Here is a 27,909-nt window from a genome sequence, read left to right on the forward strand (position 1 = left end):
GACACTGGATATGCAATTCAAAACCAAAGTGCCCACAGTCGATATAAAGCAAGGTCACATGACCCAAAACAGGTGATGTCACATAAGGGGGAGGGAACTGAGACTGGACATGAATGTAACCAAATGCAGTCCTCAGTCTGTTTGTGTGTATGTATGTATGTATGTGTATGTGTATGTATGTGTGTGTGTGTGTGTGTGTGTGTGTGTGTTTGTGTGTATGTATGTGTGTGTGTATGTGTGTGTGTATGTGTGTGTGTGTGTGTGTGTGGTGCAGAAATGCCAGTGATGTGGCACTCAGCACCGTTAATTTACAGTTACTCAGGTGTCTGAACAAAAAGAGAAAGACCTCCCCGTCTGGTGACTGTGCAGTTAAAAATGGGCACATGGTGATTTAAGCTCATGCTTAAGTTGTGGTAAACCATCCAAGCACTTCTTTAATTAATAACTATAAATACACAGCAGCGTTTTTACTGGAGAGGTTTCTGTCTGCCTCCTCTCCCTGGGTGAGTGTGTGACGTGTTTGTCTCTTAAACGGCTAACTACGCTTTGCTCATCTGCTAGAGGAAACACGGGTTATGTGGAATTGATTATCAACTTTCATATAGATTTTTCTATAATATATTTATATAGTTATTTTTCTTTCTCTCACGCACCCACCACGCTTGCTTGCTTTCACATTCTCTCGTCTCACTACTTTTATTCAATGTACACAACTTAATAAACATGGGGTTGAGTGGGGAGCGACAGAGCTGAAATGACAATCACTGAGAAAAATAAAATAAAACAAAGCCAAAAAAAACTGCAGTCTCTTTTTTGTCATCCATTGGCAGTTGGACTGACTCAGCAGTCAGCCAGTTACAATGGTGGTTTTAGGGGAGGGAGTGGCCATTTCATCAAAGGGGCGGCGCAGGAGGCTCTTTCTTCGTTGGTGCTGTTTTAGGCGTCGTTTTCGTTGGCCTGGTAGCCGGGGTCGTCTCCTTGAGGTTGAGGTTCTCCAGTGCCACGTCCAAGGTCATGACCTCAACACAGCCCATGGCCTCGAAGTCAGCGAAATTCCGCAACGAGCCGTGACAGTCGTCCTCGTCCTCGGAGGAGGAGGCAGAGGCGTCCTCGTCGGGCAGCAATGTGGACAGCAGCAGCTCCGTCACAAACAGGCTCCTGTCGGCCCACTGGGCCTCGCACGCCTGCCGCTCGGCCTCAGACAGCCGTGGTTCGCTCAGCCTGCGGGAGAGAGATCAAACAGTAATGAAATACATGTCGAAGCTGAGAGGAAGAGAGGTACATGACAAATTGGGTGACGGTAGAGAATTAAAAAAAAGAACAATTTAAAGTTCCCCTCAAGACATAAAAATGATCTAAAAATTCTTAAATTTCATTTCATTAGTTTAATTGCTATACTGCTACTTCACTAAAACGTCCATTGGTACAATTGTAGATACATGCTTTAAACATTTAAAGGGGCCCTGTGGAGTTTTTGACCATGGGTGTCTGGAGTGATGTTTTTATGAGCAGATCCACACTTTATTTGTCATATGTAAGCACATGTGTTTGACACGATACACAACTACAACTGTTTTATTCCACTGAATGACAGGAGGCGGTGATGCACCAAGAAATGCAGCAATGTGTCAATAAAGACAGGTAAGAACAGGACTGCTAGCAAGTGAACATAGATGTGAACAATGTGGGTTTCAAAATGTTTCAACAACAGCTTTGCAAATGTTTTGAGGAAGGAAACGGATTTAACACATCTTTTAGACGACTACACACAACATGATTAACACTGAATGTAAAAGGAACGTTGTTTACAGAGGAACTCCACAGGTCACCGTTAAAGTGAGCACAGAGACACTTTCATCCTTCAACAGATGAATCTGAAAAGAGCTTTCATGTGTCAAACTGCACATACACAATTCTGCACAGCGAAGGTCAAACATCCAAATGAAATAACAAACCGCAAAACACGTTTGAGTGGATGGGGACTTTAAAGTAAAAGACATTTAAAGTAGATGCAAAAAATGAGAGTGACAGTCCCACCTGCTGAGTAGAAACTGGGAGCTGTGTGCAGTATGCTGTGTGTTAGACTCAGGTGGACCTGGGTTGGGACTGGGGTTGGTATTGTGATTGGCGCTGGGGTTGGGGTTTGTGGCGGCTGAATTGGTATTGAGGATTGCATTGGCTCGGCCCCCGCCCCGGGTGGCGTTTCGGGCCGTCTCCAGCTGCTGACGCGCAGCCTGGGCCTGCTGACGCTCCAACTGGAGTTGCATCTGAAGCTGTTGGAGCTGAGAGGCCGAGGGACCCGAGCTGAGCTGGCCGCCTGCTGAACGCCGCACCCCCGACAACTGGGACAGAAGCTCTGGAGGAACAAGACGGAGAAGAGACAGACATCATGAGATCATGAGATGATCAGAAGAACCAGTTCTCAGAAAGGTGTGAGGCCGTACGCCAGTTTACCAGACAGCAGGCTCTGATAAAATAATACTGATGCTAGTTCAAATAATGCAACTGTTTTCATAGATTATTTTTATTTACTTAAGATGAGTAAATATTTAAAATTGGCTACATTGTTTTTTTCCCTAAAAACTAGCATTAATGAGCTATAGCTGTCACAGAACTAAAACCTGAGCAACAGTCTAGAAGGACTGCTGTACAGCCTCTGATCCACAAATAAAAAGCACAGTACTGTAGCACAACACCCACATGTACAGTATGAGAAGACCCTCGGCAGTGAGGTTTTAAAGCTAAAACTGGACCGGTCAGATCGACGGTCCAGCAGGTATCACAGGTCATTCAAAAGGAGGCTGGTGCCCTGTTTGTGAAGCAGACTGAACAGGGACCCTCATTATGGCACAGCTGGAGCTGACATGGCGAATGCCAAGCACTGAACCGGATTAAAATTGGGAACAGGATAAACAAGAAATTGCCACAGCAACAACTCTGTCCACACATTACTGTATTAACCAGACTACCCTTAAGTTCACAAACGAAATACAAACTAGCCTTGTATAATATCTATACTGCTGCAGGTAATTTATCTGTGTGCCTGAGAAACTATTACATTAAGACAACTTAATAAATGAGGCTATTTATGACAGCCACACGTCTGTTGTATTAATGAGCACTAGTGTTGTGTGCGTCAGGCCTCCTGCAGCTGCAGCTGGGTGATACTGAATTTAACAATAACAAGAAATAATTGTCTTATTCCTGGCTGTACTAACAATAATATAGTCTTTATCTAACCTACATCAGGCTCCACAGTTTCTTGTTCTACAACTACGTGCCTCAGAGGGAGTCTGTACTGCCTGTATCAAAATGGTAAATGGACTTGCTCTTATACAGTGCTTTTTTAGTCTTACTGACTCAAAGCACTTTACAATACTTACCACATTCACCCATTCATTCACACATTCATACGAACACTCATAGACTGATGGGACAGCCATAAGGGGCATTTGGGGGGTTAAGTATCTTGCCCAAGGACACCTCGACATGCGGCGTGGAGGAGCCGGGGATCGAACCGCCAACCTTCTAATTAGTGGACGAACTGCTCTACCTCCTCCATCACACTTCAGCATGGGTTCACCATGACACCATGACTTTTCCTCTGTGTGTGTGCGTTGTGTGACTGACCTGCTATGGGGTCCATGGCCTCTCTGCTGTAGTTGGAGCTCTGTGAGGAGCTCTGACTGGTGGAGAGCCCCCCTGTGGTGCTGCTGGTGAAGTGCATGTTAGACCTGCGGGCTCGCGGACCTCCCAGCCCGCGCCCAGGGTGAAACATCCTCCTCACATGCCGCACCCCACTGGACTCATCGTGAAGCTCGCCGTTAAGGAATATATTAAGAGCAGGATAGTGCTATAACTCTTTAATTAATGCTATAATTAGTGATATTATCTTCTTTGGTTACACATTAGAATAATAAAATGTCAAAGAACTGTGAAAAATGGATCAACATTACCAAGATGAGTATCGTCAAAACCCAAAGATATCTCTATGAGGATGTTGAAAACAGCCTCACATTTGAGAAGCTGGAATCAGCAAATGCTTGAATTTTTGCTTGTAAAATTACATAAATCATGAAGTGATCAAAACTGTTAACAATTAACTCTCTGATGCTCGACACATTCATTAATCAACTTGTAGTTTCAAAGTTGCACTTAAACCGTCACTGCCACTCCTCTAAATACTCACTGCACTCAGGCCTTCTGAACCAGCTAACATGTTTGCATGGTGCTCTCAGAATATCATAAAATCATACACAAGGCAGCACAAACAAAAGCTATGGCCCTATTTTGTGGGGCTTAAGATGCACCCATTCTGTCCGTGTTTCATTTAACTACATGTTTGCATCTTTTGTTTTCTCCACAGCGCATATTCAAATACTCTATAAATAGACTGCTGTCATCAGACCTGAGTCTATCCCAGAGTGCAACTCTCAGTTTGTTTGTTTTTTTAAACTGTCCTCTGCTTAAATTGCTCTCTTTCCAACTATCTTGATTCATACTCAATCACATGTGAACAGAACATGTGGTCTCAATAATACATTTAAGCCTTCATTATTTACATAGTTTGCAGTCTTCACTTTTACTGGCACATTACTAATTTTTGTTGCCCTCAACTGTTACCGCCTTGTGCATTTGGGAAAAATGTGCGTCATATCACTGCAGTGCTTGTGGCATGCCAGTTGGCAGGTGATAAAAACAATGCAAACTGTTAGGGATGCTCTGATTCAGCTTGTCCTCCCCAGATAATGATTCCGATACTTTAACTCAGGGTATCTGTCAATACCGAGCACCCATCCAACACCAGTGCTCTCTCTCTGTATACCTCACTCAGGTAAACATATGGAAACATTTTAATGGAAGGTAACATGAAGTCAGGGATTGTTGTAGCACTAAAAACTGAGTTGGTGGCCCGGTGAGACTGAACAAATGTAACTAATAGTGGGGAAGAAATTTATAATGACAAAGAAGCTGCACTAAGTTTGTAATGTGGATTGGTCACATTACAGCCAATGCCCAATTCACTTAACCTGGCCAGTATCAACATCAATATCCATCCAGACTGGATCGGTACATTTCTACAAACGCTCTAAACTACAATGCCACTTGGGGTCAAAACATCCAATAAGCCTTATAACAATAACTCCTTGGGAGTAGCCCAAAAACACAAAAAGCAGCATTGAACTGAATTTGATCTACTGTGTAGAAACACTCACCATCACATTTCACGGTGCACTTTATTTACCACTACATATCATGACTTTCTTTTTTCATAGAGCCACTCTCACAGGAGGAGAGTAAGGACAAGGCCACACAAGTAAGTTTGAAGGAAAAAGTGAAGTTGCCTTTCCTCCTCTATGCAACAAACCTGCAGCAAACAGCATGTAACCAAGCGATCAATCTGAGTGAAGCCCCCTTACTTGATGTCACAATGGTATGAGACACCTAATTTAGTTTAAAATGGAACAACAAGCATGAAATCGTTACAGCACATATTCTGATATTGTACCTCATTGTTGGTCAGCCACCACAGCAATTTGGAAAAATACCACAGGAAGCTTTAATGTTATTAGCAAAATGTCAACAAATGTCAGTTTCAGTGAACAGATGCAACCGTGGTGTGCTAATCTTTAAAATGACAAAGTAATCTTTGTGACAGAAGCTGCATCGCTTCTTTCCTGTAACATAAGCATCAATATCTGAATAGTTTCCACACAGATAACACAAAGATATCTGCTTCTCTTTACACAACTGACTGAAACACAAATTCAGGCAGGTTATAGTTATGTATGTGGAGGTGGGACTACTACTTGAAAAGGATATCAAGTCTCTGGGTGCTCTGTGTTCAAGTGTGAGATGAGCAGCAAAGTCATCTGTCACATGATTCGGGTCGCCACCTGGCAGTGCTGCACAAATGGGGCAGATCTAGAATGGACAGGAAGAGAGAGCGTACATGCCATTATCAACACACTTCACTGCACATTCAACATTTGCAGGTTGGTGCCGGGTCCTCCTGAACAAACACTGAGATTGGTAAATATCCACTGTACAAATGTTGTGTGTAAACATGAAGAAGCTGATTTGTTGGTGGAAGCTCCACCATCAAAAATGTGATAGTCAGCTGCCACACAGAATGACATATGAGCTGTACTGTTGTAGCACGGACACTGTGAAAAGCATGTGATTTTCTTGTTTTTAAAAGGCTGAAAGTCAAAATTAGCTGAGTTCATCTCCAGTGTTGACTTAGTCAAAATAAGGTGGTGAAGTATTTGCCAAACATCCCTGTTTTCATTCAAAGGACAATTTACTATCATATCCTAAAGACTGACATAACATGACAAACCAAAACAATATCTGTGGTCGTGATCTACGTTAGGATTTTCACAAGGTGTTTGTTGCCTGTCTGCTGCACTGGGACACAGTCCTTAACTGAGTCATTCACTCTTGAACATTAATTGGCTACCCTGACAGTCTTTACCCATGAATAGTCACTTACTGACTGAAAACACCTTTCCCACACAGCTTCAGGTCAGCTAATGAGAGTTATGACAATGGCTCAGAACCACAGAGGTAGGCATGAAAACATTTCACTGACAGTAGTGTGTTTGGGCAACTGAAGATCAACATTTTGTTATTTTGTACTATCAAAGTAACGTAACTGATTCAACCAAATAACTAAAGATTTAGTAAAACTGTTTTTCACACTATGGTAGAATTAATACGCCCATAACCAGAAATAATTTCAAAATGAACACTAATTTCAGAGTAGGGACATTCTTTGTCCAACAGCATTTACATGTGCCACTCTAACACATATAATTTGAATGGTTTGAACAAGTTAACAACATATGGTCCTAAAATGTATGAAAATCAGACGTCATCTAGAAAGAGGAATCACACCAAAAAAACCTATAATAAATGTCATGCACTAGGAAAAAAGTCGGCTGTCACATAAAGTGTACCAGACACGTACTAAGGTTCTGTAAAGTATTTACTCAGCAGTTCAACCCAATGTTTTCTTGCCATCAGAAGAAAAACAGTGATTATCTATAAATAGAGCTGCACAGTCTACCCGACATCACTTGCAGTTTGATTTCTTTGCAGTCAGAGGCTGACATCAGAACTAGGCTTTGACAGTGACATTGTGAACAAGACAATCAATACGATGTAAACATACAACACCATATGGTCACAACCTACACGCTCCTGTGAGGAACATTCTCAGACACCGGTTCAATTTACTCAAATGAGAAAAAAATTTGAGGCATGCCAGGTAAGTCAGCACACATGTAAATGTTTTCAGGTGTTGAGATCTGTGCAAACATCTAGTCAAGATTTCATAGGTGGCTGTGAATGAGGCGTCCGCATCAACTTACCACTTCTGTGGAGGTCTCTGTGTGCTCTGCAGCCACGTGCTCCTGCAGGGAGATCTCTGTGTAGCCCATCCTGCCACAGTAGGGACATGTGAAGGCCTGAGGCTGCTCCACCGAGAATGCTTCTCCACCGTAGTACAGGTCTGTGGGAGAACCGAGAGGCATTCACTCTCAATAAAATATCTGCAAGTCCAGTTCAGGTGCTGAGATTGAAGCGTTTCTTTTACACAGATCCAAAGTTTCATCAAAGCTGCCACAGAATCATACATGATAAACACCCATGTGAAGAATCTTGAAAATAGCTCAGGAGCTTGACAATAGTGAGTTAAAAGGTTCAAAAGACAGATTGTACCAGGATATAACTACAAATAAAACCATATTAAAGCCCATATGAAGAAGATTAATTATAAAAACCTGTTCAGTCCAAGCAAGTTTAGTCGATGAGAGACATCTCCCAGTTGATTATAGCATTTTTGCCATATTACAGGATATATTTTACCACATTCTGTTCAACCACTAAACTGAGATGTGTGTAAATACTTGAATCCACCAACCAACAGTTAGTTCAGTTATTGGAACAAGCAAACTGAAAATACACAAAACCACAACCACAAAAAGGAGGAATTCTTTGCGAGCTTGCACCTTCTGCTGTGTTTTTGGCAGCAGTTTGTATTTTTCTAACAGACTGTAAAACAGCATTTCCAATATGCGAAAGGATGAACACCAACATATTTCACAGTAACAGCAAATAAAAAAAATCTAGAAGCATCATCCAAAAACAAGAAAAATGGTCAACTCAGTATCATAATCTCACAATTATTCTATATCTGAGATAATACCACACCCTCTGGCAAGCTGATTAAATATTAATAGTAACTAAATTTACAGAAAGTATGGTCTAAATAGGATTTTAGTATTTTTATCATCACTGCCAATACATTTTTTACATTTATCTAGAGATAAAAAAAAAAAAAAGCCCAGAGCCCAATAACAGACTCCCAAACACTCCTCAGACTGTCTGGGTCAAATCAATCACTGCTAAGCCAGTTGGGAGCAGCCTTCCCGTCAGAAAGCAAAAGCCAGTGCCAACAGAAGATAACCTACACTGTAACAGTTTTACTTGTGCAGGCTTATTAAAGCCACTGAAGGAAGGTTACCAAAGACCACAAGGATTAGGCGCTTATCTTAATTATGACATGACAAAAATGACCATGAATTGCATGTGTGCAGTGCATGTTGACATTTTAAAAATAAAAAATCACTGTGCCAAGTTTGAAAACCTAGTCAAAAAATTTGAAATCATCTCTTTTCTTTATTTGTTCTTTGTTTTTGTCATTCTGCAACGACAGCATTGCAACTGGTCTACTGCCCATCGCACAACTTGCACATGCCCCCCTCCCCTCCTTAGATGAAAAAAACTTAATTTTTCCATAGTTCAATGTTGAATGTTGACTGACACCCAACTAACTTTCAGGTGCTGAAGACAATCAGTTTATAGATACTGTGTTTGGTTTGTGGTTAATCGTAGAGCTGTACTGTAGAGATGCAGCAAATGTTCATACATTGTGCTCAACAGTTGTATTTTCTTGCCAGGTTGTCAGCTAGTTATCAAAATCTGCCTATCCATATAAAATGTAGCCAAATATTATTAGATCACAACAACAAATATCATAACAAAGAATGTCAAACAACATATGGCTCAAATCCACACTTTTCATATTTTTACAATTTGGAATAGGCACTCTGCTTCTAATCAGCTTTATATGAATATCAACTGTACTTACCAAAGTCAACCCGGGTTAATATACACTGCATGGGATGCTCTGTGGTGTGTCTGGTTGTAGTTGCACCGCTCTCATAGCACGATGCGCACAGATCGTAGTCGTAGCAAATTAAACATTTGTATCGTCGGCCTCTGAAGTTGCCTTTTAAACATGCATCACAGCTCACGCCTAAGGGAAGACAGATGAAGCATGACAAGAGAAAGGAGAAAAGAGAGGTTAGATGTTGAATATTATTATTGTTATTATTATCATTATTACACATTATGTGAACTTAATTTAAGTTGATCAACACAGCCTATTGAAAAGGTTATACACAGTTCATTTTAAAACACAGTGTTTCAGAATTTCAGATTTTGAGGAATATTTTATCCAAAACATGAAGATCGTATAAACAAATCCCTGGCAACAAGTTATTATGTCTTCTATGTTCTCATTAAGCATTGCATTCAAAGTTCCTACTGGGGTTTCCTTAACCAATTCAGACCAACATTGACTCAGAAATGTATTCTTATATTCAATCAATGAATTACATTGAAAAATAAGACCCATGTTTTTAGTTGTTACAAAAAGAGTTCAACTTCAAAACATACTTAATTAAGAATTATGCAGAATAGTAACTACATGATTGCAAAAATAAAGATATCAATAAAGATAAATTGTGGTGAAAAGCAGGATTTTCATTTTAAGAATAGTCTGGTTGGACTGCTTGCTACAGACCAAACAAATGATGCTTAAGACTTGTATTTTTCTATTTTGAGCTGATTGCTCCTCATTTTTGTATAGTAACATTCAAGATCACTACTGGATCAAGGTTCCTCAAAGGTATGATAGGCACGTGGTGCACATAACAACATGAACACCTGTAAATGAAATATAATGCAATCTAAGAAGATGCAATAAATATGACATCTGTATGTAGTAATGTTAAGTTTTAATTGAGGTTGTGATGGAAGATGATTTAATGTTTTTTGCGGTGCTGTGGTGGTGTACTGGATGGCAATGTATACTCAAGAGATTGACTTTGCTGTATTGTATTTTGTTGGTCTGGTTGTACTTTGGCTTTTGTTTTTGTTGTGTTAAGACATGGGTGACGTGGATTGGATGTTTTCTTTTTTTCTGTTTGGTTGTAATACAATAAGAGGGCTATGTTTAAAAATGTTTTAAAATAAAATGCCTTCACAATCAGCAGCTCATAAAAACTAAACACCGATATTTATTACATGGATATTGCACTCATCATATATTGCAGATGTGTTACACTGTGTCAACTCCCTGTAGCAATCCTCTAACTCTAAAGTGACATACAGACTTATAAACTAGTGCCTGCTTCATTCACCTTTTCATAAAACTACACTCACAATACCTAGCTCATTCATAAAGCCATCCTCATCAGTAAGTTCATTCCAACATTATGTACTAAAGGTTTTCACCTTGTGTAACACATGGGATCCTCTGTTTAAAAGTCCAGACATTTCTTGATTGACTAAGACAGTCGTGCAGCCTCGGTGTATTGTATGACACCAGGCTGTCTAAACTCCCTCATATCTCCATTCATAGCTAGCAAGCAGTAAAAGCTCAGTGCCACCGGATCCTGCTGTGCGGCGGCTGACGACTAGCTGTTGCAGAAACGTTGATGACAATAACGACGATGACCACTTCGTGTTTCATCTCAGACATAAATAACTCGATCACTACTGACAGCAAAGTTGACAACAACACAGGCATGGAAAATAAAGGCCGCCCCGGCCTGACTAACCTTCGCTGTTGGCTAACCAATTAACAAATAAAACAGCTACCGTTAGCTTAACTGTTAGCTGACAAGCTAGTCAGCTGTGGTAGACTTAACTAACTCAACTTTCTACCAGTTGGTGAGCTGAAACATCACACTGACAGTGATAACTGGCGTCTACTTGACACTAACAGTGAACTTCAAGCCCAACAAGGTTGGCCACAAGGACGAGGTGAATGTTGGTTTGCTAAATGTTAGCTCGCGAAACTGGAATCCACGGGCCAACTTTTACCAGGAAGGAAGCTAAAACAAGCTAACGTTAACATTAACTATATGACAAGCTCGACCCCTCAACGCCATCAGGGATCCGCTGCTCTCCTATGTTCCTTATTCTCGGCACTCCCCCTTGCTCCCCAGCTCGTTAACGTTAACCTACATAACCTATCACCAGTTAGCTTGCAGGCTAGCTAGCACACTTAGCCAACGTTAACTAGCTTCTTCCGCTCATCTGTCAGCGTTGTTTTGGTAAACTAACGCTGAGCGTCGTGCATTTTCTGAAACATTCGCGTCAACTGCAGGGTCCGTTTTATCAGATTCATATATATATCAGATCATTTTGTGGCCGTCGTAATGCGTACCCACGAAATTAACTTGCACTGCAACCTTGCTGCTAACAGTAGCCAACGCTAGCTAGGATGAGCTGCAAAACAAGAAATTCTCAGCTAGCTGACGTTAGCTGGCGGTGCTCTGTCAACGTTTTTACCACAAATCCTGACATGCTCACACCTCTGTGTACAGGTGTATTCTTACCTTCATGACGGGACATCCTACGAACACTAACGCAGCCCCCTGCTCGGGCTCCGGGGCTTGCAATACAGAATAATATCAGTGAAGAGAAGAGAAGCCGGGGCTGGCTGGCTGTCCCTGGCCTCTTCCCTCATGAAGGATCCGGTCTGGCTCACTGCCCCCCCTCCGCCTCCTGCTGTGTCACTGTCCGATGCGCTGCTCCTCTGCCCACACGGTGGCGCTGCTGTCTTATTTTTAGTTTGAAGGAGACGTTTGGCTGGTGGTTGGCTGAATGAACACCCCCTCATCCCATCCCACCCTCATTGACTTTGAAAGGTGTTGAAAGGTTCGATCTGTCACCCACTGTCACCTGCTCCATACTGTAAATACACACTCACTTGTCAGTTTATTAGGAACACCTGGCTAAAACTAATGCAGTCTTATACAACAGTCCTGAAACAAACCCTTCCATCACAAAGGTTAGAATGTTTTTGTTGAAACAGTGTTACCGAGGTGTTGATTCAACTGTGTGATGATTTTGGAGGCTGCAGTGTGTGGTGCTGTTGAACCACATTACATTACTAAAACCCCTTATTCTAAAATAGGTTAAAACAGGCTTTATTGTTTGTTTTTAACAGTGGTGGATACTCTAGTGCTGCACTATAAGCTCAATTTTGAGGTAGGCCTACTTGAGTTTTTCCTACTATTTCCTTACTTGAGCTAAATATTGTTCTTTATCCTCCTCTATGTATGTTACAGATATTGTTACTACTTAGTTTTAATCATGATTGAGACTTATGTTGATAAACCTTTAAAATATAATATATTGATAAAGATTTAACCAGTGTTTCCTAACATTTTTTCTTGTGACCCCCTACAAAAAAGCCATGCCTATTTGGGGCCACTTGTTATGTTTTAGATGTCAGATGATAAGACTGGAGAAAAAGCATTTTATTTTTGAGACTTTAAGTACATTTTGCTGCTAATACTTCTGTACTTACACCCAAGTAAATTTTTTCATGTAGGAATTTCACTTATAATTGAGTCATTTTACAATTTTGTATTGCTTCTTTTACTTAAATAAGTAATTTGAATTCTTTTTCCAACTCTGGTTTTAATACACGTAGCCAGGACTGAATGGAGAACAGTATTATTTGAAATAAAATATACTGAATTGACCTAAGACAGGCTTTAAAAATGACTCATAGATCTTTAAAACACAAATATACCTGAATGTCAGTCATACTCTGAGTGGGCTGTGTAAATAATATCAGGCACCTAATTTGACAACATAAGTTCAGTGAATGCCCATCACTGTCACTTTTTCAGTGTTTTTGCTGACATTGAAAATAACAATGAACAATAATTCTAATGTATTTATGATATGTCAGGATTATAACAGCAATGTTTTAGACATAACTAAGTGCATCTCTGAAAGCTTTATTTACACAGAACTTATGCCAAATGTTATTATACCTTCAAAAATGATTGGATTTTACAAGATTTTACATTAAGCGCAAGCTAAGAACTGCAGGGCATTCAAAATCTCAGTAGTAGCACACTGAAGAGTGCAGCACTTCCCGCCAACACATATGAAATGTGATTTGCAGACACTTCACGGTTCATACCTGTAATTTAGAATAACTTCAAGAATGAGTCAGAACAACGTTACAATAGATAAAAATGTTGAAGTTACGCTCCTTCTGCTCTCCCCACAGGTCAACTTGATTGTTTTAATGTTTCACAGTAGCTCATTGTTGGGTCTTGCCAGGTAAACCTTGTAGGGCAAAATAAGGACAGGTCAGCACAGTGCAGAATCAAACTGGCTGTCAGACTGGGCAGCTGGCTGGGGATTGTGGATGGAAAGAATAACAATCCCCTGCACAAGAAGTGACTTTTACTTTGAATTAAATATAACATCCAATGTCTGACATCAGGTCAGTCAAACAGACTGATTCTGAGAAGTCCTTGAGGTTCTTTGAAAAAGCTAGAGACTTTGTGTTATTGATGTTTAGATAAAGAACATAAATAAAAGGAGGGAGTGACGTAAATTTAAACTGCAGTAAGACGTCTACCGAGCTAAAAAATAAGTTGGTTTCAAAACGGAACCTGGGTTTATTAAAGGCAATTGCCTCTACAAAGTGATTATTATTCATGTTCACCCCAAACTAGAAGGGTGTAATCATTTTTACTTCATGATTAACATCTATCTGACTGGACCCATTTTTATAATTTACAAGTATTTTGTAAGAAACTCTGCAATCATGACTGTTACATTGCAGCAATGTCTGGGGTATTCTGTCTTATGATCGCTTTTGTACTTTGTCTGTCCTTTGCCCTATTTTCTGCCGATAGTTCAACAACATGCAAGTCTCCAGACTGGCACAGATAACAGACATTTGTGATGAAACAACCTGTGACTTTTCCTCTCTTTACCCCAGTGATACTGCCTGCATGGAGAAGCTCCGCTCCCCCCGCATGACCCTGTGAGCCTGCAAAGGAAACGGATAACCAGATGAATTACAACTGACTGTGCGCTCATGGACCGGTACAGTACGATGTCATCATCTCCTCAACTATCTTCCAGTGTTTCATAATTTTGACACAACACATCCTGAAATGCAACAATGGCAGCTGCCCTCCAGAGATTACTGACATCCATGAAGAAATAATTTCTATAGGATTGAGTGAGCAGGGTGGATTTTTACACTGCACTGCATCATCTCGTCGTATGAACTCTAGTGCCCTCCCGAGATGCAGTATCATGCACCTTCTGCCATGTTCTCACAAGCATATGGTTATTTATACATGGGTGCTCAACCCTGTGCTAAATATAGGACAAGTTATTTTTAACGCTCCTCTATCACGCACAACCTCTCTCTCCTCCTTTGAAAAAGACCATTTTTAACATAAATGCCGGTTTTAAAAAAAGATTAATAAAAAGATGTTTATTTATAGTCATATCAAAGTCATAGTGAAACTGGCAATAAGGAAGAGGCTGGATTTCTACTGGCCAGTATCTGTAAGACAATAAAGTGAGATAGTACATGTACCATGATTGGCAGCCTGTCTAAACACAATGGAAGGGGTGTGACATTGTTGTACCCTCATGTTGCTGCTTATGCTTGCATTCAGCGGTGGGTGGGTGGGGGGGGGGTAAGTTGTTTAACTTTCTTTCCTATATTAAACAACAGAAAATATCAATGGCATCATTTTAGATATTATAGATAACATAGGGTACCATCACTGAATAGTTAAATGTCTTTATGGCTTTTAGAGCTTGAAACCTGTTAAACCCAGTGACCTAGTACACATTGTAACCCCCAGCATGACTTTGTTCTCATATATGCTATAAGCTGTTTAGACTCAAGGTACCAGGGGCCGCTGGGCTGGCAGGTTGGCACGTCCTCTACTGGTGGGCGCTGATGTATGTACACAAAACAGTGGTGTTATTGTGGCAGAGACCCTTGCGTGAGTGCGCCCATTCTTTGCTCATCAATTGAAACTGGTCGGTGCGCCAAACTGATGGTTTGGCAGCGCGCCAGGCAGAGGAGACGATGCTTTCATGGGGGAGGGAGCCTCGCCAACCCCCCCCCCCCCCAACCCGGCTCGGAGCCTTTAAAGTATTTCCATAGACGCGCGAAGGGGTGTTGTGGGTTTCCCACGTATGATAATAAGCAGAGGGAGAATTGTTTATATCTCTGTAAGGTTAAAAAAAAAAAAAAAACTCGTGGGCGTGGACACCGGGTCTTATTCCCCGGAAACATCCACTCTCGTAGGCTCATTGACTGTTTATTTACGGTTTTTGATACAGTTTGAATCCGGTTAGGCAACAAACGCATGACCTTCATACCTATACTAAGCTACTGGTTACATTTTTAAGCATACTTGCGTCAGTCTTGGGCTACACACCCCCCAAGGGTTAAAATACGCGCAACGTGAGAAGCCTACTACGACTTCATTCATTTCGCCACGCCCTCAACGTAAACAAATGGGGGCTTGACCAATAAGATCCACGATAGATCAGCCGATGATCAGATGACTGAAAAGGAGAAACTATTTAAAACTCTAATGTCACACGTATTCAAGTTTAAACATCTCTTGAGCGGTGATTTCATAGGCGCGCACCAAAAACGCACCACCGGCTCTGTTGCTCTTTTGTCACCACTGGATCTAAACTCACTCACCTACCCACCGCGCTACCAGCAGCAATAGGCGACACAAAGACATTTCATATTCCCAGGGAGCTTTTAATTCCTCCACACTCGCTGGTGACTGAGAGATGAATCATAAAGCTCTTTTAATGTGGATTCTCCTACAGTGTGCCGCTGCGCTCTTCTCCTCAGCACTTGCGGAAAACGCTGTTCTTACAGGTAAGAAACGGCTTTGTGCCTTTTGTCCATTCATTTCTATCATATATTTCTTTCCCTGCCTCAAAGGGAAGTGTCAAAATGTAACATCGGATAGGTAAAGTCGGTCAAACATGCACTGAATGAAAGAAATCTAATGAATGAAAAAGAATTAAAAGTATCTTAAAGCTCAAATTTCTTCACACCCCTGTTTAATTAATCTACATTTTGGGCTTATGAGTCTAAATTACAAATAAGAACAAGTGTGGCGGGCAGAGTGAACCAGAAAAACGGGGATGGATTTAAGAGGCACGACTGCGACGTGTCCTTTTTGGGAGAGCAGCAGGAATCTTGAGCTCCATGAGGAGGACACACATCGCCACGTCTGTGTGAAAGATGTTCCGCTGAATCCGCGTTTTACCACGGACCGCTCTCCAGTGTTTTTTTTTTTTTTTTTTTTTTTACTACCCAGTTTAAGTCATTTTGGTCTGTGTGGCTCAGCACCAAAGGGTGTTGAGTTCATTGAAATCCAGATCTGACGTTTCTGCTGCGCGCCGCGGGTTTTAATCCACTCATCAGACCAAGAATCAAAAATCAAACACAAAGAGAGCAAATGTTTTTTTTGGTTTTTTTTTTTTTTAATGAAAAATTGATCTGGGTTTAAAATAACCCTTCATTACCAGCGGTTCTACATTTTCTTTCATAAAATCTGTGGATAAACTGTCCCAGCATCCTCTGATCGCTTCCAATTAAAGGGGTCTTGCATCAGCATAATTCTTTAATTGTACCACTTTAGCCTCACGCCCTGGAGCACAGTGTGTTAAAGTCAGATATAATTATATGAGCTCTGGCTGCAGCTGTGTGAATGGGGATCAAATAAAAGAAGAGAGGGGTGGCGGTGACATTCTGGCTCTGCGCCTGCGTTTCGGCTGCAAGTTGCACCCAGCCGGGATGATTGTAGCAGATGTTGGCTGCAAAAGCGAGTTGATTGGCTGTCTCAGTGGCTCCCTACAAGTGTGACGGCTGATTGGCTGACTGGTTTTCTGAATAGCGTTGAAATAGATCATTCTGACAGACCAGTGTTTCTTTTTTTGTTTTTGTTTTTAATATATTTGTAATCATCACAAAGGCAGGAGAAATTGAAGGAAATCAATGGAACTTTGTGCATTTACTCAATTTTTTTATTTATTTATTTTTTAAATCTAACACCCTTGGCAATATTTTCCCTCAGGTGAAGACAGTGGGTTGGATGAATTGTCAACAGACAGCAACATTCTCAATGGCATCAAGTACAACATGAGAAAGAATTTCGACCTGGAGCACGAGGGCTGCTACCTGCAAGCTGGCAAGAAGGAGTGTCTACAGGAGTGTGGCTTCAATGCTACAGCCAAGACCATCTTCATCATTCACGGCTGGACGGTACATATGAGTTAAAATTATTATTATTATTTATAATCCCTATCTTGTTGTAGTCCATGCTCTTCTCTATCTGGGTCAACCAGTGAAGGAAGCTTGAGTTCTGAATTAATGGAAGTGTTTCTCCAACCAGTGCTTTGATTGTTGGAATTTATCATGCGAGTGTGAAATAATTGAGTGCAGTGTGTCAGAGAGGACAACAGGTTAAAGCAGTTTGAATGAATGAATGAATGACTCATGTTGTCCTTTTTTTCTCTCTCTCTCTCTCTCTCTCTCTCTCTCTCTCTCTCTCTCTCTCTCAGATGAGCGGGATGTTCGAGAGCTGGATGCACAAGCTGGTCTCTGCAGTGATGCAGCGTGAACAAGATGCCAATGTTGTGGTTGTTGATTGGCTCTTGATGGCTCAGCAACTGTACCCCGATGCAGTCAACCACACCCATGATGTCGGCCTCCATATTGCTGACATGCTAAACTGGCTTCAGGTGTGTAGTTATTTATATATGTACTGTGAAAATAACTTGTTTTCCTCATATGAGTCATGTGTTCTGCTGAAGCTAATTGTGCAAATACATCATTGAATTCCTAGTTAGGTTCTTGAGAAAAAGGAAATAGAATCAGTTAATACTCCACTGACCACCACAGTACCTTCATTCACTCAGTACTCCCTCCCTAACCCATGACGTAGCTTGGTCTAAAGCATGTAGGGTCATATGTATAAATGTATCTCCTACATTCTCATGCATTTTGGCATGTTGTAAAAAATGATTTATAGTGTAGCGTGTGATCTGAGCAGGCAGTAATTCTGAGTGATAGAAGAGCAGCGGAGTACCTGCAAATCCCTAAAATCTGCCCCACTTCTGTCTTTCCGTTGGCGTGATTTTAAAAGATCAGTCTTTTGTGAGCAAGACAGAACTGTCAAAACGTGTTAGAAGATGTGATGTATGCTAAATATTCATTTATTTGGAATTCCCATATTTACCCCAAGGCAGTAGCTCCATTTCTTTGTGGTATGCTGTCTTAGCATACTTTAAGTACCATTAGATCAATGGTCACCAGAGAATCTAATCACGGTCTATTTAGCAGAGCTGAGGCAAAGGCAACAATTCCCATTCAGCTGGACTGTCACAAAATTGGACCAGTGCACAAATGGCAAGTGAGGAAGGTTTCAGGCATCCTGCCATGTAGTTGTAAACATAGACAAAGAGTATTTCATGGAGACAAACTGAGACAGATGGTGGAGGCGCTGTTGCATGGAAGGGACTGTCAGTAGATTCGGTCCGGGTTAACTGAGCTTGGCTCAGCTGCAGGCACGACTGATCATCACTGGCTGAAATCCAGGATTTGTTCAGTGTGGAGTAGTGTTCATGGTGGCAGCTGGTGATGTGAGTGTTGTAACTTTTCTCTCCAACAGGATGAGCAGCAGCTGCCTCTGCAGAATGTGCACCTGATTGGCTACAGTTTAGGCGCTCATGTAGCCGGTTACGCAGGAACATATGTGCGAGGGACCATCGGTAGAATTACTGGTGAGTGAAGTGCAACAAGAATCTGCAGTAAATGCACATCAAGGATGGTGCTGCCTCATTTTCCTGACCTTCTGTCTCCTTTATTCCCAATAGGTCTAGACCCAGCAGGACCAATGTTTGAAGGCGTAGAGGAACAGAAGCGTCTGTCCCCAGATGATGCCGACTTTGTGGACGTTCTGCACACATACACCAGAGAGGCTTTGGGTGTAAGCATTGGGATCCAGCAACCTATTGGGGACATTGACATCTACCCCAACGGTGGTGAAGTGCAGCCTGGCTGTGCGCTGGGTGACGTGCTGGCAGTAGCAGGAAGTAAGTGCTTAAGAAATGGCTGCATGTTGATTCTTTGTTTGTTGACCCTACTGTCAACAACATAAGTTACATCAGTTAAATCACATCTGCATACAGCATGAATGCCACTGTATCTTTTTGCAGCTGTAGCCCAGCTAACCCCCCTTCCTCTTTATCTGCAGATTTCATGGAGGTGATGAAGTGCGAGCATGAGCGCGCCGTGCACTTGTTTGTGGACTCCTTGATGAACAAGGATCATATGAGCTTTGCCTACCAGTGCACAGGCCCCGATCGCTTCAAGAAGGGCATCTGCCTCAGCTGCCGCAAAAATCGATGCAACAACATCGGCTACAACGCCAGGAAGATGCGCAAGAGACGCAATAGTAAAATGTACCTGAAGACGCGTGCTGACACTCCATTTGGAGGTGAGTTACAGTACGGACATGACTTGCAAATGCATTGCAGGTAGTTTTATGTCTTTACTTCCAGGAATAAAACTGATAAGCAACTGGACTGAGATATGGTAGACACGTTTTATGACTTGACAGTCCCCAGTGTAAACTATTACTCTGCACAACTGCATTGTGGGTTTAAACATTAACCGTTTCATATTTTCTTTTAAGGCTACCACTACCAGATGAAGATGCACGTGTTCAACAGAAAGCAGTCAGACAATGCAGATCCCACCTTCCATGTCAAGTTGTACGGCGCCCATAACGATACAGGAAACATATTTGTCGATGTGTAAGTATTTAGTAATTCCAGTCTTTTCTCACAACACCTTACCATGACAATGCATGAAACCACTGCGCACTGGTTTTGGGAACTGTCCTCCAATGTGTTCAGCCTGGTAGCTGTGATATAAATTTTGAATTTGAACTTGATCCTTGTTTGTTCTGACCTTTCAAAGTGCCAGTCACATAGAATTGTGACATACAACAAGCTCACACTGGAGGAACTTGAGTAACTTCTAGTTCAAGTTTCCATACACGCTAATGCTAATTTAAGCGCTTTGTTACAACTGTAAAAGCATGACATACATCAGCAATCAGGCAGGCATCAGGCATCAGGCATCTCACTAGCTCAGAGCATCACTCACTACTTTCTTAGTGCAGAATTAAAATGTTTCACTTCAACACACACCTGCTAGATCCTCTGTGTTGAGTTTTCTGGGCACCGGACTTAACCTGATTTCCCCCACCTCTGTCCAGCCATGACAACACTGTCGGTCTGAACCTGACCAACACCTTCTTGGTGTTTACTGAGGCGGATATTGGTGACCTGCTGAAGATCCGTCTGAACTGGGAAGGAGATTCTGAATCCTGGACCTCCGTCTGGAAAAACATCAAGAAGAATTTCTGGGCCTGGAACGCCAAGCCTCCCAAACCTGTGCTGGAAATCCGGCGGATTCGTGTGAAAGCTGGAGAAACCCAGAAGAAGTAAGTTTGAAAGGAGAACCTGAGTAATTGCCACATATCTGCCACTGTGCAGAATTAGGTTTTATTACACTGGTTGAACATTTACTAAAGCTGCTTTTTTTTCTTTTTGTTAATTGTCACAGGTTTACTTTCTGTGCCCAAGACACCTCAAAAACTGAAATTTCACCCGGAGACTCCATAACTTTTGTGAAATGTCGTGATGGCTGGGAAGTGAAACCAAGAAAGCGGTACGAAACATAATAAAATTTTGTCAAAATAATTATGCATGAAATATCTGATTCCTTTTTAGAATCTGTAGTGTGATGTGTGAATTTATTCGATTGTTTTTTGATCGACAGGCTGCCTATGTAACAACTCAGCACTTCCAACAACCAATGCACCGTCACCTTGGGGGACCCAACACGGATCAGTGAGAAGCACTACCTTCTCTTTAATTGAGCACTTTTCGTGAGAGGATGATTGATCAGCACACAGTGGGGAGGAGCTCCAGGTTGCAGACTCTGGAAGGTTTCCTGTGGTTTCTGGAAACGAGGAGTCCGGGGTCTGTCCAGCGTATGAGACAGTTGGAAAAACAGCTCGCGGGCTGGAATCAGAGGCGGTCCTAAATGTGTTGAGATTTGCGTGAGGAGCTGCAGAACGTTCCTTTTTGTGGACTAGTGAAGTAGAATACAGATCTGTGCCAGTGGACATAAACCAGCAATTGTAGTCGCTGTACTGTACATGTTTAAATTTTTCTTTTTTTTTTTTTTTTTATTTATGAAAAAGTGGAAGCACTGCAAGACCAACATTATTTATCAGAGCACATCCCTTAATGAAGCGTATGTTGAATGCATTTCTCCGTGTGTGTGTGTGTGTGTGTGTGTGTGTGTGTGTTTCTGTGAATGTGAGAATGTGTGGGTTTCTGTTGTCCCCAAGAAATGTGCCTTTCTGCTGAGAGAGATTACTGATACACTGTATAACTGAAGGAGAGACCTGATCTCATTGCACGCGATCTTTCCGAGGCTTTGTGCGTGGTGTGACTGTTACTGTGTGTGGCTTATTTTGGGAGTGTGTTTATGTATATAATGTAAATAACTTTTTGGAAAAATAAATTCACGTTATTTGTAGAAACTGTTGCCTTTGCCCTTTTTTTTTAAAAACCATCACATTTCTTGTGGAAGACTTTAGTGTCTCTATTGTTATCGTCTTCAGTAAGAGTGAGATTATGCTCCTCATACACGCAAACTGTTTATTGGTAATCTTGGGTTTCACAGAATTAGCAATGGACAAGCTACAATTTGCCACATGTGACCATTTCATGTTATTTAGATGTTTTCAGGAATCAAAACAAGTGGCATTCTTTATACCCATGCATGAGCGTGCAAGGGCCTCATGGAACTCAAATTTATCTGCAGTTTGCAAGTGATTATCAGTTTGTGGAACATGCCACAAATACCGTCTGTGCAAGTTAAGTGATGCTTGCAAATCATCCCTGTGAAACTGTTGCCTGAGCATCACACAGGCTTACTAGTTGATCCATTACTTTGTAAAGGGCAGTACAAAACATGCAAATGTTTTACTCAAAATCTGTGTAGTTGTAAAAGAAATGTAGCCCTGAGAAACATGTTCAAGCCTTAAACAATCACATCTCGGTAAACAAGCATGTTAAATACATTTTACCAGAATAAGCAGTTAGAAATGGCTTTTTTTCCCATACATACCTTATTAGGACGGTAACCTTTAAATGCCCAACATCAATTGGCTTCGTTTTCCATCCCGCTTGAATCATGTGCCAACTTTTGGTCTTGTCAGGTCTCATTTAACAGACGCTCCTTTACCAAGCTGCACCATTTTTTCCCTCTAAAGAGACAGATTATGACTAAATACATCAAGTTACAACACTTCTGGGCTTAAATCTACAGTAAGTATAGATTAGTATACATTAGATTTAGTGTTATAGTATAACACCTCTGAATTTAGTTTTTGTATCTTTTGATTTGTGCAGTATTAGTCAACACATGCACTTATACATGTTCACTAGTAATCTTTCAACATTTAAGTAACACCTCCCTGTAATAACACAGTTTGGATTGTGACCAGTAATAAACCAGGAATGCCACCAACATTCTTGAGCTGTAATGACACATCAGCATGTGTTGGTGCATGAAGCAGTGAAGTGGCAACATCCTGCTGAGCATTTTTTTTCCCCACTCATGCTCCTACTAAACGTCATGCCAGAAAAAATGGATCACAGAAACTCAAATATTTCATTTCACACCACTGTCATGTTTAACTGAAATGAAAAACAAATGATTTTTAGGATGCTTCACTTGACACCAGATACGGGTCTGAGTGTCACTTCTCGTGTAGTTGAGTAATTCTCGGACAGCCATGATGATTCATGCCTGTTACAACTCCTTTTGTGGCAAGATAGAAAGGAGACGAAACGAAAACCAAAATCTGAATCAAGTAGCCATGTCATGAGTAAAGAAAAATGGTTTATTAAAACAGAAATCTATTAACAAAATACAATTGTGGAGGAGGATGGGACGAGGTGGTTGTACCAAACAAACTGAAAAGTACAATAAAACTGGGCCTAGCTAGACTCAAAATAAAACTTAACTTTTGTATAAAGGGTACCCCGACTTACCTATATCCACCACCTCACTCCACAAACCTTGTTTTAAGTTACTTAAATTAGCTCAAAGTCACGAATCGAACACACACAACAACCAGCAGCTCCAGCAAGCAGAGGGAGAAAAGAAATGAACACAGCACTGCACGCACGGTCCTTTTGTATGGGGAGGTGATTAGGTGGTCCAGGTGCACCCACACTCCACAGGTGCAGGCCAATCAGGCTGATTGCACCTGAGGACAGAGAGAAGGGGAGAGAGAGAGAGAGAGAGAGAGCGAGAGAGAGAGAGAGAGAGAGCGAGAGAGAGAGAAACACAAATGCACTTTTCTCAGCCAGGCATGTAATAATGCCCTTTTCTTTCTATCTCTATAAACTTTTTTTTTTTTTACCTCTTATATTTTTATCATTATATTGACTACATATTTATCATCACTCTGTTTGGCTCTGGTCTGATGTCCTCATGCTAACTAACATACCACCCAGTGTTTATTTGGCAACTCACTTCAGCTTGATTGATACTATCTGCCTCCCATATATAACAAACCACAACCTCTTTAGTCACTGTCTGGTCATCCAGTAAAGCTTCTTTTAAGTCTTACAGCTGGAACATCTGTGTCTTGCATCAGCCAGACATACTGCAAAAAGCACATGTCACTGGTTTAACCCACCAGAATGCCAAATTTGGTAGCAGTCCAATGTTGGTGTTAGTGAGTGTTTTTAAAGCTGCAGATGGTTGTTTGACAAGAAAATCTTACCTAAAGGTTAGTTTACTATTTTTATTTTTATTTTTTACAGACCTTCAACTGCATCTCAGATTCTATATCACCTGATGATGTCTGGCAATTATGGTCTTTGGTGTTGATCTTTCAACGGCTATCCACTCATTCCTGGTGGATGTGGATGTCGTCGCTGCTGTGAGTTATTTTAGTCAGGTGCCTATTGTCATGTCACTGATGTACTGTTCCTTTAGATAGCTGTTAATTGTAGGGCTGTTTTATTGGTAGATTCAATACACAGTGTGCAACAGTTATAAATCATCCCATATATACCATTGTTGCTACATGGTCTTCTCAAACGAGTCAAAATTCAGGGGAACTCCAACTTACAAAGACTGAAACCTGGCTGAAACCAGAAACAGTTATATTCATGTTTCTGTTTCAAAGGGAACAAAGATTCCACAGAACATGTTGTTTTTTGATAGTTTTCTGAGCCCTGATGCAGCACTGCTGAGAAGAGGTTCTGGATCCAGGCTGTTACCGCAAAGCGTCTGAAGCAGAATCACATGATGGAGATTTAAAGGAAACTTGTCCTTTATTTGCAACCCAGCTGTAAATTCCTCTGTGCATGCCCTGCGAGGGAGGAAAGTAAACCAAGTTTGCAACTCTGTTTTGATTTCAGGGTCCCTATTATTGCTTCCAGATCATTTGTCACAGCATGCCATGTGCAGGTCTGTGTTGCTGGTTACCCCCGTGCCACGTGCCTTGCAGATTAAAGGATGGTGGTGCACACATTGCCACATGGTGAGATGTTGGCTCAAGCAACACGCCAGCCGCTGCCCTGCAGATCAAGAGCAGGCGGGGGAGGTCACCTCACATGATCGTGGCGGTCCATCTACACATTGATGTAAATCAGAGTGAGGAACCACTTAAAAGATGTGCCTGAAATGTTTCATGACATCACAGTGGTCACAGTGGAAAAACTTTTAGCAGAGCTGGCTGTTGACCTCCCCGCACCCGCTGCACGTACTGTACTCGGTGTGATGAGTGCTTGTGACATGCCGGTCAGGATCTGGCAAAAGTTGAAAGCACTGAGGTCATATGGTCGCTCTGTGTTTCCAAGTAAGACATTCTCCATCGTTTCCAGGAATGTAAGTTGTGAGAAGGACGATGGTGGACCTGACTTTTGTTTTCAAGGAATATGTTCTTTCATATGATTATCTGAACAAATAATCCACTGGATATTTGATCTGAGAATAATGTTTTTGTGGTTAATGTTGTGATAAAGAAAGCCTGGAGCAATGGAGAGTTACATTGAATGAGTCAGTCAGAAACCATTCTTTGCTTTTACCATGAGCAGCTTGATTCCCTTTTAGTAGTAAAGAAGCCAAACCAAGTCATCTGTTTGGCTTTTTATTTGTCTGTCTTGGAAGTCAGTCACATGATTTTGTTTTGAGGGAAACTGGCAGACAGAAATGCCAATTAATAAGGAGATGAAAAGCAGATTCTCTTTTCTCGTGTGTCTGTTCCCACCACTGCAAACAGGAAAAACAGGACTAACGCCACGTTCAGATCAACAGTATCCCTGTGTGAACAAGTGCAGCCCTCTCATTAATTTCAATGGAGTCAGTCTGGTGGCACAGCAGAGATGCCAATGCATGGTAAAAAAGTTGAACCAATGCTCAAACACAATGCAATGTCATTTTGCAGGGCACTGTGTTTGCCAGTTAAATACATGCAAGTGCACATTCCTGGTGGACTGCATTGTATTTTTTATTTTTTCACAGTTGTCACGATGAAAGAAAATGTTGTGTTGTTGTTGTGATCACTTGCAAGAGATGTAAAATCCTGTCTGGACATCCCACATTGTATACACCAGTACCGTAATGCAGCACTTTGTGCATTGTTGTGATGCAGAGCTGTCTGTATCCTGGCTACAAATATGCTAGCAGCACCGTGAGGCTGTACTGGTGGTGGTGCTTGAGATAAATGCTAATGTTGATGCTAACATGCTCACAATTACAATGTTTACATGCTGATGTTAACCATTTATAATGTTGACTATAGTATCCATATTAGTTTCAAAACATGATATAGCTGAGGCTGGTGGGAATGTCATTAGTTTAGCATTTATTTAGTCCGTAACCAAAATATCGGTCAAAGTGGAATTTTGACCTGATGATGGTGGTAGATGAAAAATTAAAGGGGCTATTTGTAACCGAACATCGTCTCTTGCTAGGAGCAGGTGGTGATGATTGTCGCTTGACAAGATTGTTCCTATGTAGCAATAGCAAAATGTACAAATAGCACCTTTAAGAGATCACCAATTTTATTTTTTACAATTCATCCTGTGGGGCACATAAACATCTGTATCAAACTTCATGGCAATCCATCCAATAGGTGTTGAGATTTCTTTCAGAACCACAAATGTCAACCTCATGAGAGGAAAAGTCAGGGGTTTAGTAAAGACATTAGGATTCATCCTCTGGGGACCATGAATATCTGTCCCAAATGTTATGGCAATTGATCTTTATATATATATATATATATATATATATATATGTATTTCAGTCTGCACAAAGGCTATGAACAGACTGATATTTCTGCATCTGCATTTAAATGTGAAACTAGGCTACAACTACAGTAGATCAACACTCACATGCTACAGTAAGTTTTCAATGTGAAACTATCTGTTCTACATAGTTTCCAATATATCCCAGCGTTCTTTATTGTCATGCCCTTGTACACTGCCCTTTGTTACATATCTGGGGGATATCATGACGTCAAAATGAAAGTAGAGAACAGTGCTCACATGTAAGAGATTGCTGCTGTTTTTAGGTGGGTAGGTGAGCATCATTATTAACCTATCACAAAGTAGCCAGTAAAGATGAATATCCAATCAGAGATCGCATGCTTTGAGGTCTATGTTTATGTTTTGTCAGTACATGCTATGTTTGTTTACAGGTGGCTATAATTACACTGTCATCTGGTCGCTGTATATGCACAAGAGTGTTTGGGAGTGTGTGAGGGCAGGCAATTTTCCACAGGTCCCCTCAGCTTCTATTGGTGCACATTTCAAAACTTGACACCACTGTTATGGTGTCACATTTGTTTCCTTGTTACTTTAGCTGTCCAGAGTACGTGTGGGATCAGTACTGTGTTATACGATGTTGTGACTGGCTGAGAGGTGCATCTGGGTCTCAGCTGTTGTTTGATGCATCAAGTCATGTTTTATGACTTTCAAGTAGGAATTCCTGTGGTCAAGTTCATAAACAGAGGTCTAAGATGAAACATCCTTTACCTTTTGGTACAACAAAGGTCACAAAAGACTTCAAAAACAAACTGGATGATAATTTGAACCAACCTTGTTGAGGAGATGAGTCAAACATCGATGTTCTGAAGTGACCATCCTCTATTTTCGGGGTCACTGCACCTTCAGACCCAAAGCAGCGAGAGCAAAGAAAATTGCTCTGACAGCGAGGCTAAGGACACGGTTGAAATGTGTGGGCATTTTGACATAATGACGCAGATGATATAAACAGCTAGCAAGTTTGTTTGGAATGTTTGATCTTGCAAACAGTTTTCAAATGGCACGCATAGCAAACAGACATGTGAACGGACAACAATCTTTCAAATTAGTGACGTTAATGTTACCAACTGATTCCATTCAAGTTGTCAAGCAACAATGTTTTGCATGCTATGGCGCTAGTTACCATGTAGTTCCCTCCCTCCTGTTCTCTAGCACTTCTACATTTCAATTGGTTGCCGCCAAACCACACCATAGCTCATTACCATAAAGTTGCCTGGACTTCAACACCCACATCACTCAAGATGCGCCACCATCGTGCATGTTGCTGCTCGTTACCAAGAGACGCTAGCTCTGAATGAC

The 27,909-nt window shown here is 41.3% G+C and overlaps 2 protein-coding genes across 2 annotated transcripts; one reads left to right on the forward strand and one right to left on the reverse strand.

Annotated features, from left to right (window-relative positions):
* Positions 1-216: 216 nt before the first annotated feature.
* On the reverse strand, positions 217-11,808 carry LOC111236484 (E3 ubiquitin-protein ligase KCMF1-like). The gene is made up of 7 exons (XM_022765226.1): positions 11,697-11,808; positions 9,158-9,325; positions 7,377-7,516; positions 5,824-5,925; positions 3,631-3,811; positions 2,038-2,356; positions 217-1,221 (listed from the first exon to the last, which is right to left on the reverse strand). Exons 1-7 carry the CDS (start codon positions 11,710-11,712, stop codon positions 894-896), a joined length of 1,254 nt encoding a protein of 417 aa, XP_022620947.1. The 5' UTR covers positions 11,713-11,808; the 3' UTR covers positions 217-893.
* Positions 11,809-15,786: 3,978 nt separating this feature from the next.
* lipg (lipase G, endothelial type) lies at positions 15,787-21,732 on the forward strand. Its single transcript, XM_022765216.1, has 10 exons — positions 15,787-16,045; positions 17,253-17,440; positions 17,740-17,919; positions 18,849-18,960; positions 19,054-19,272; positions 19,434-19,676; positions 19,875-19,995; positions 20,463-20,690; positions 20,813-20,917; positions 21,029-21,732. The coding sequence occupies exons 1-10, from the start codon at positions 15,955-15,957 to the stop codon at positions 21,039-21,041; spliced, it is 1,500 nt and encodes a 499-aa protein (XP_022620937.1). The 5' UTR covers positions 15,787-15,954; the 3' UTR covers positions 21,042-21,732.
* The last annotated feature ends 6,177 nt before the right edge of the window (positions 21,733-27,909 follow it).

Source organism: Seriola dumerili, unplaced genomic scaffold (genome assembly GCF_002260705.1).
Source record: "Seriola dumerili isolate Sdu_G_001 unplaced genomic scaffold, Sdu_1.0 BDQW01000668.1, whole genome shotgun sequence".
NCBI classification, from domain to species: Eukaryota; Metazoa; Chordata; class Actinopteri; order Carangiformes; family Carangidae; genus Seriola; species Seriola dumerili.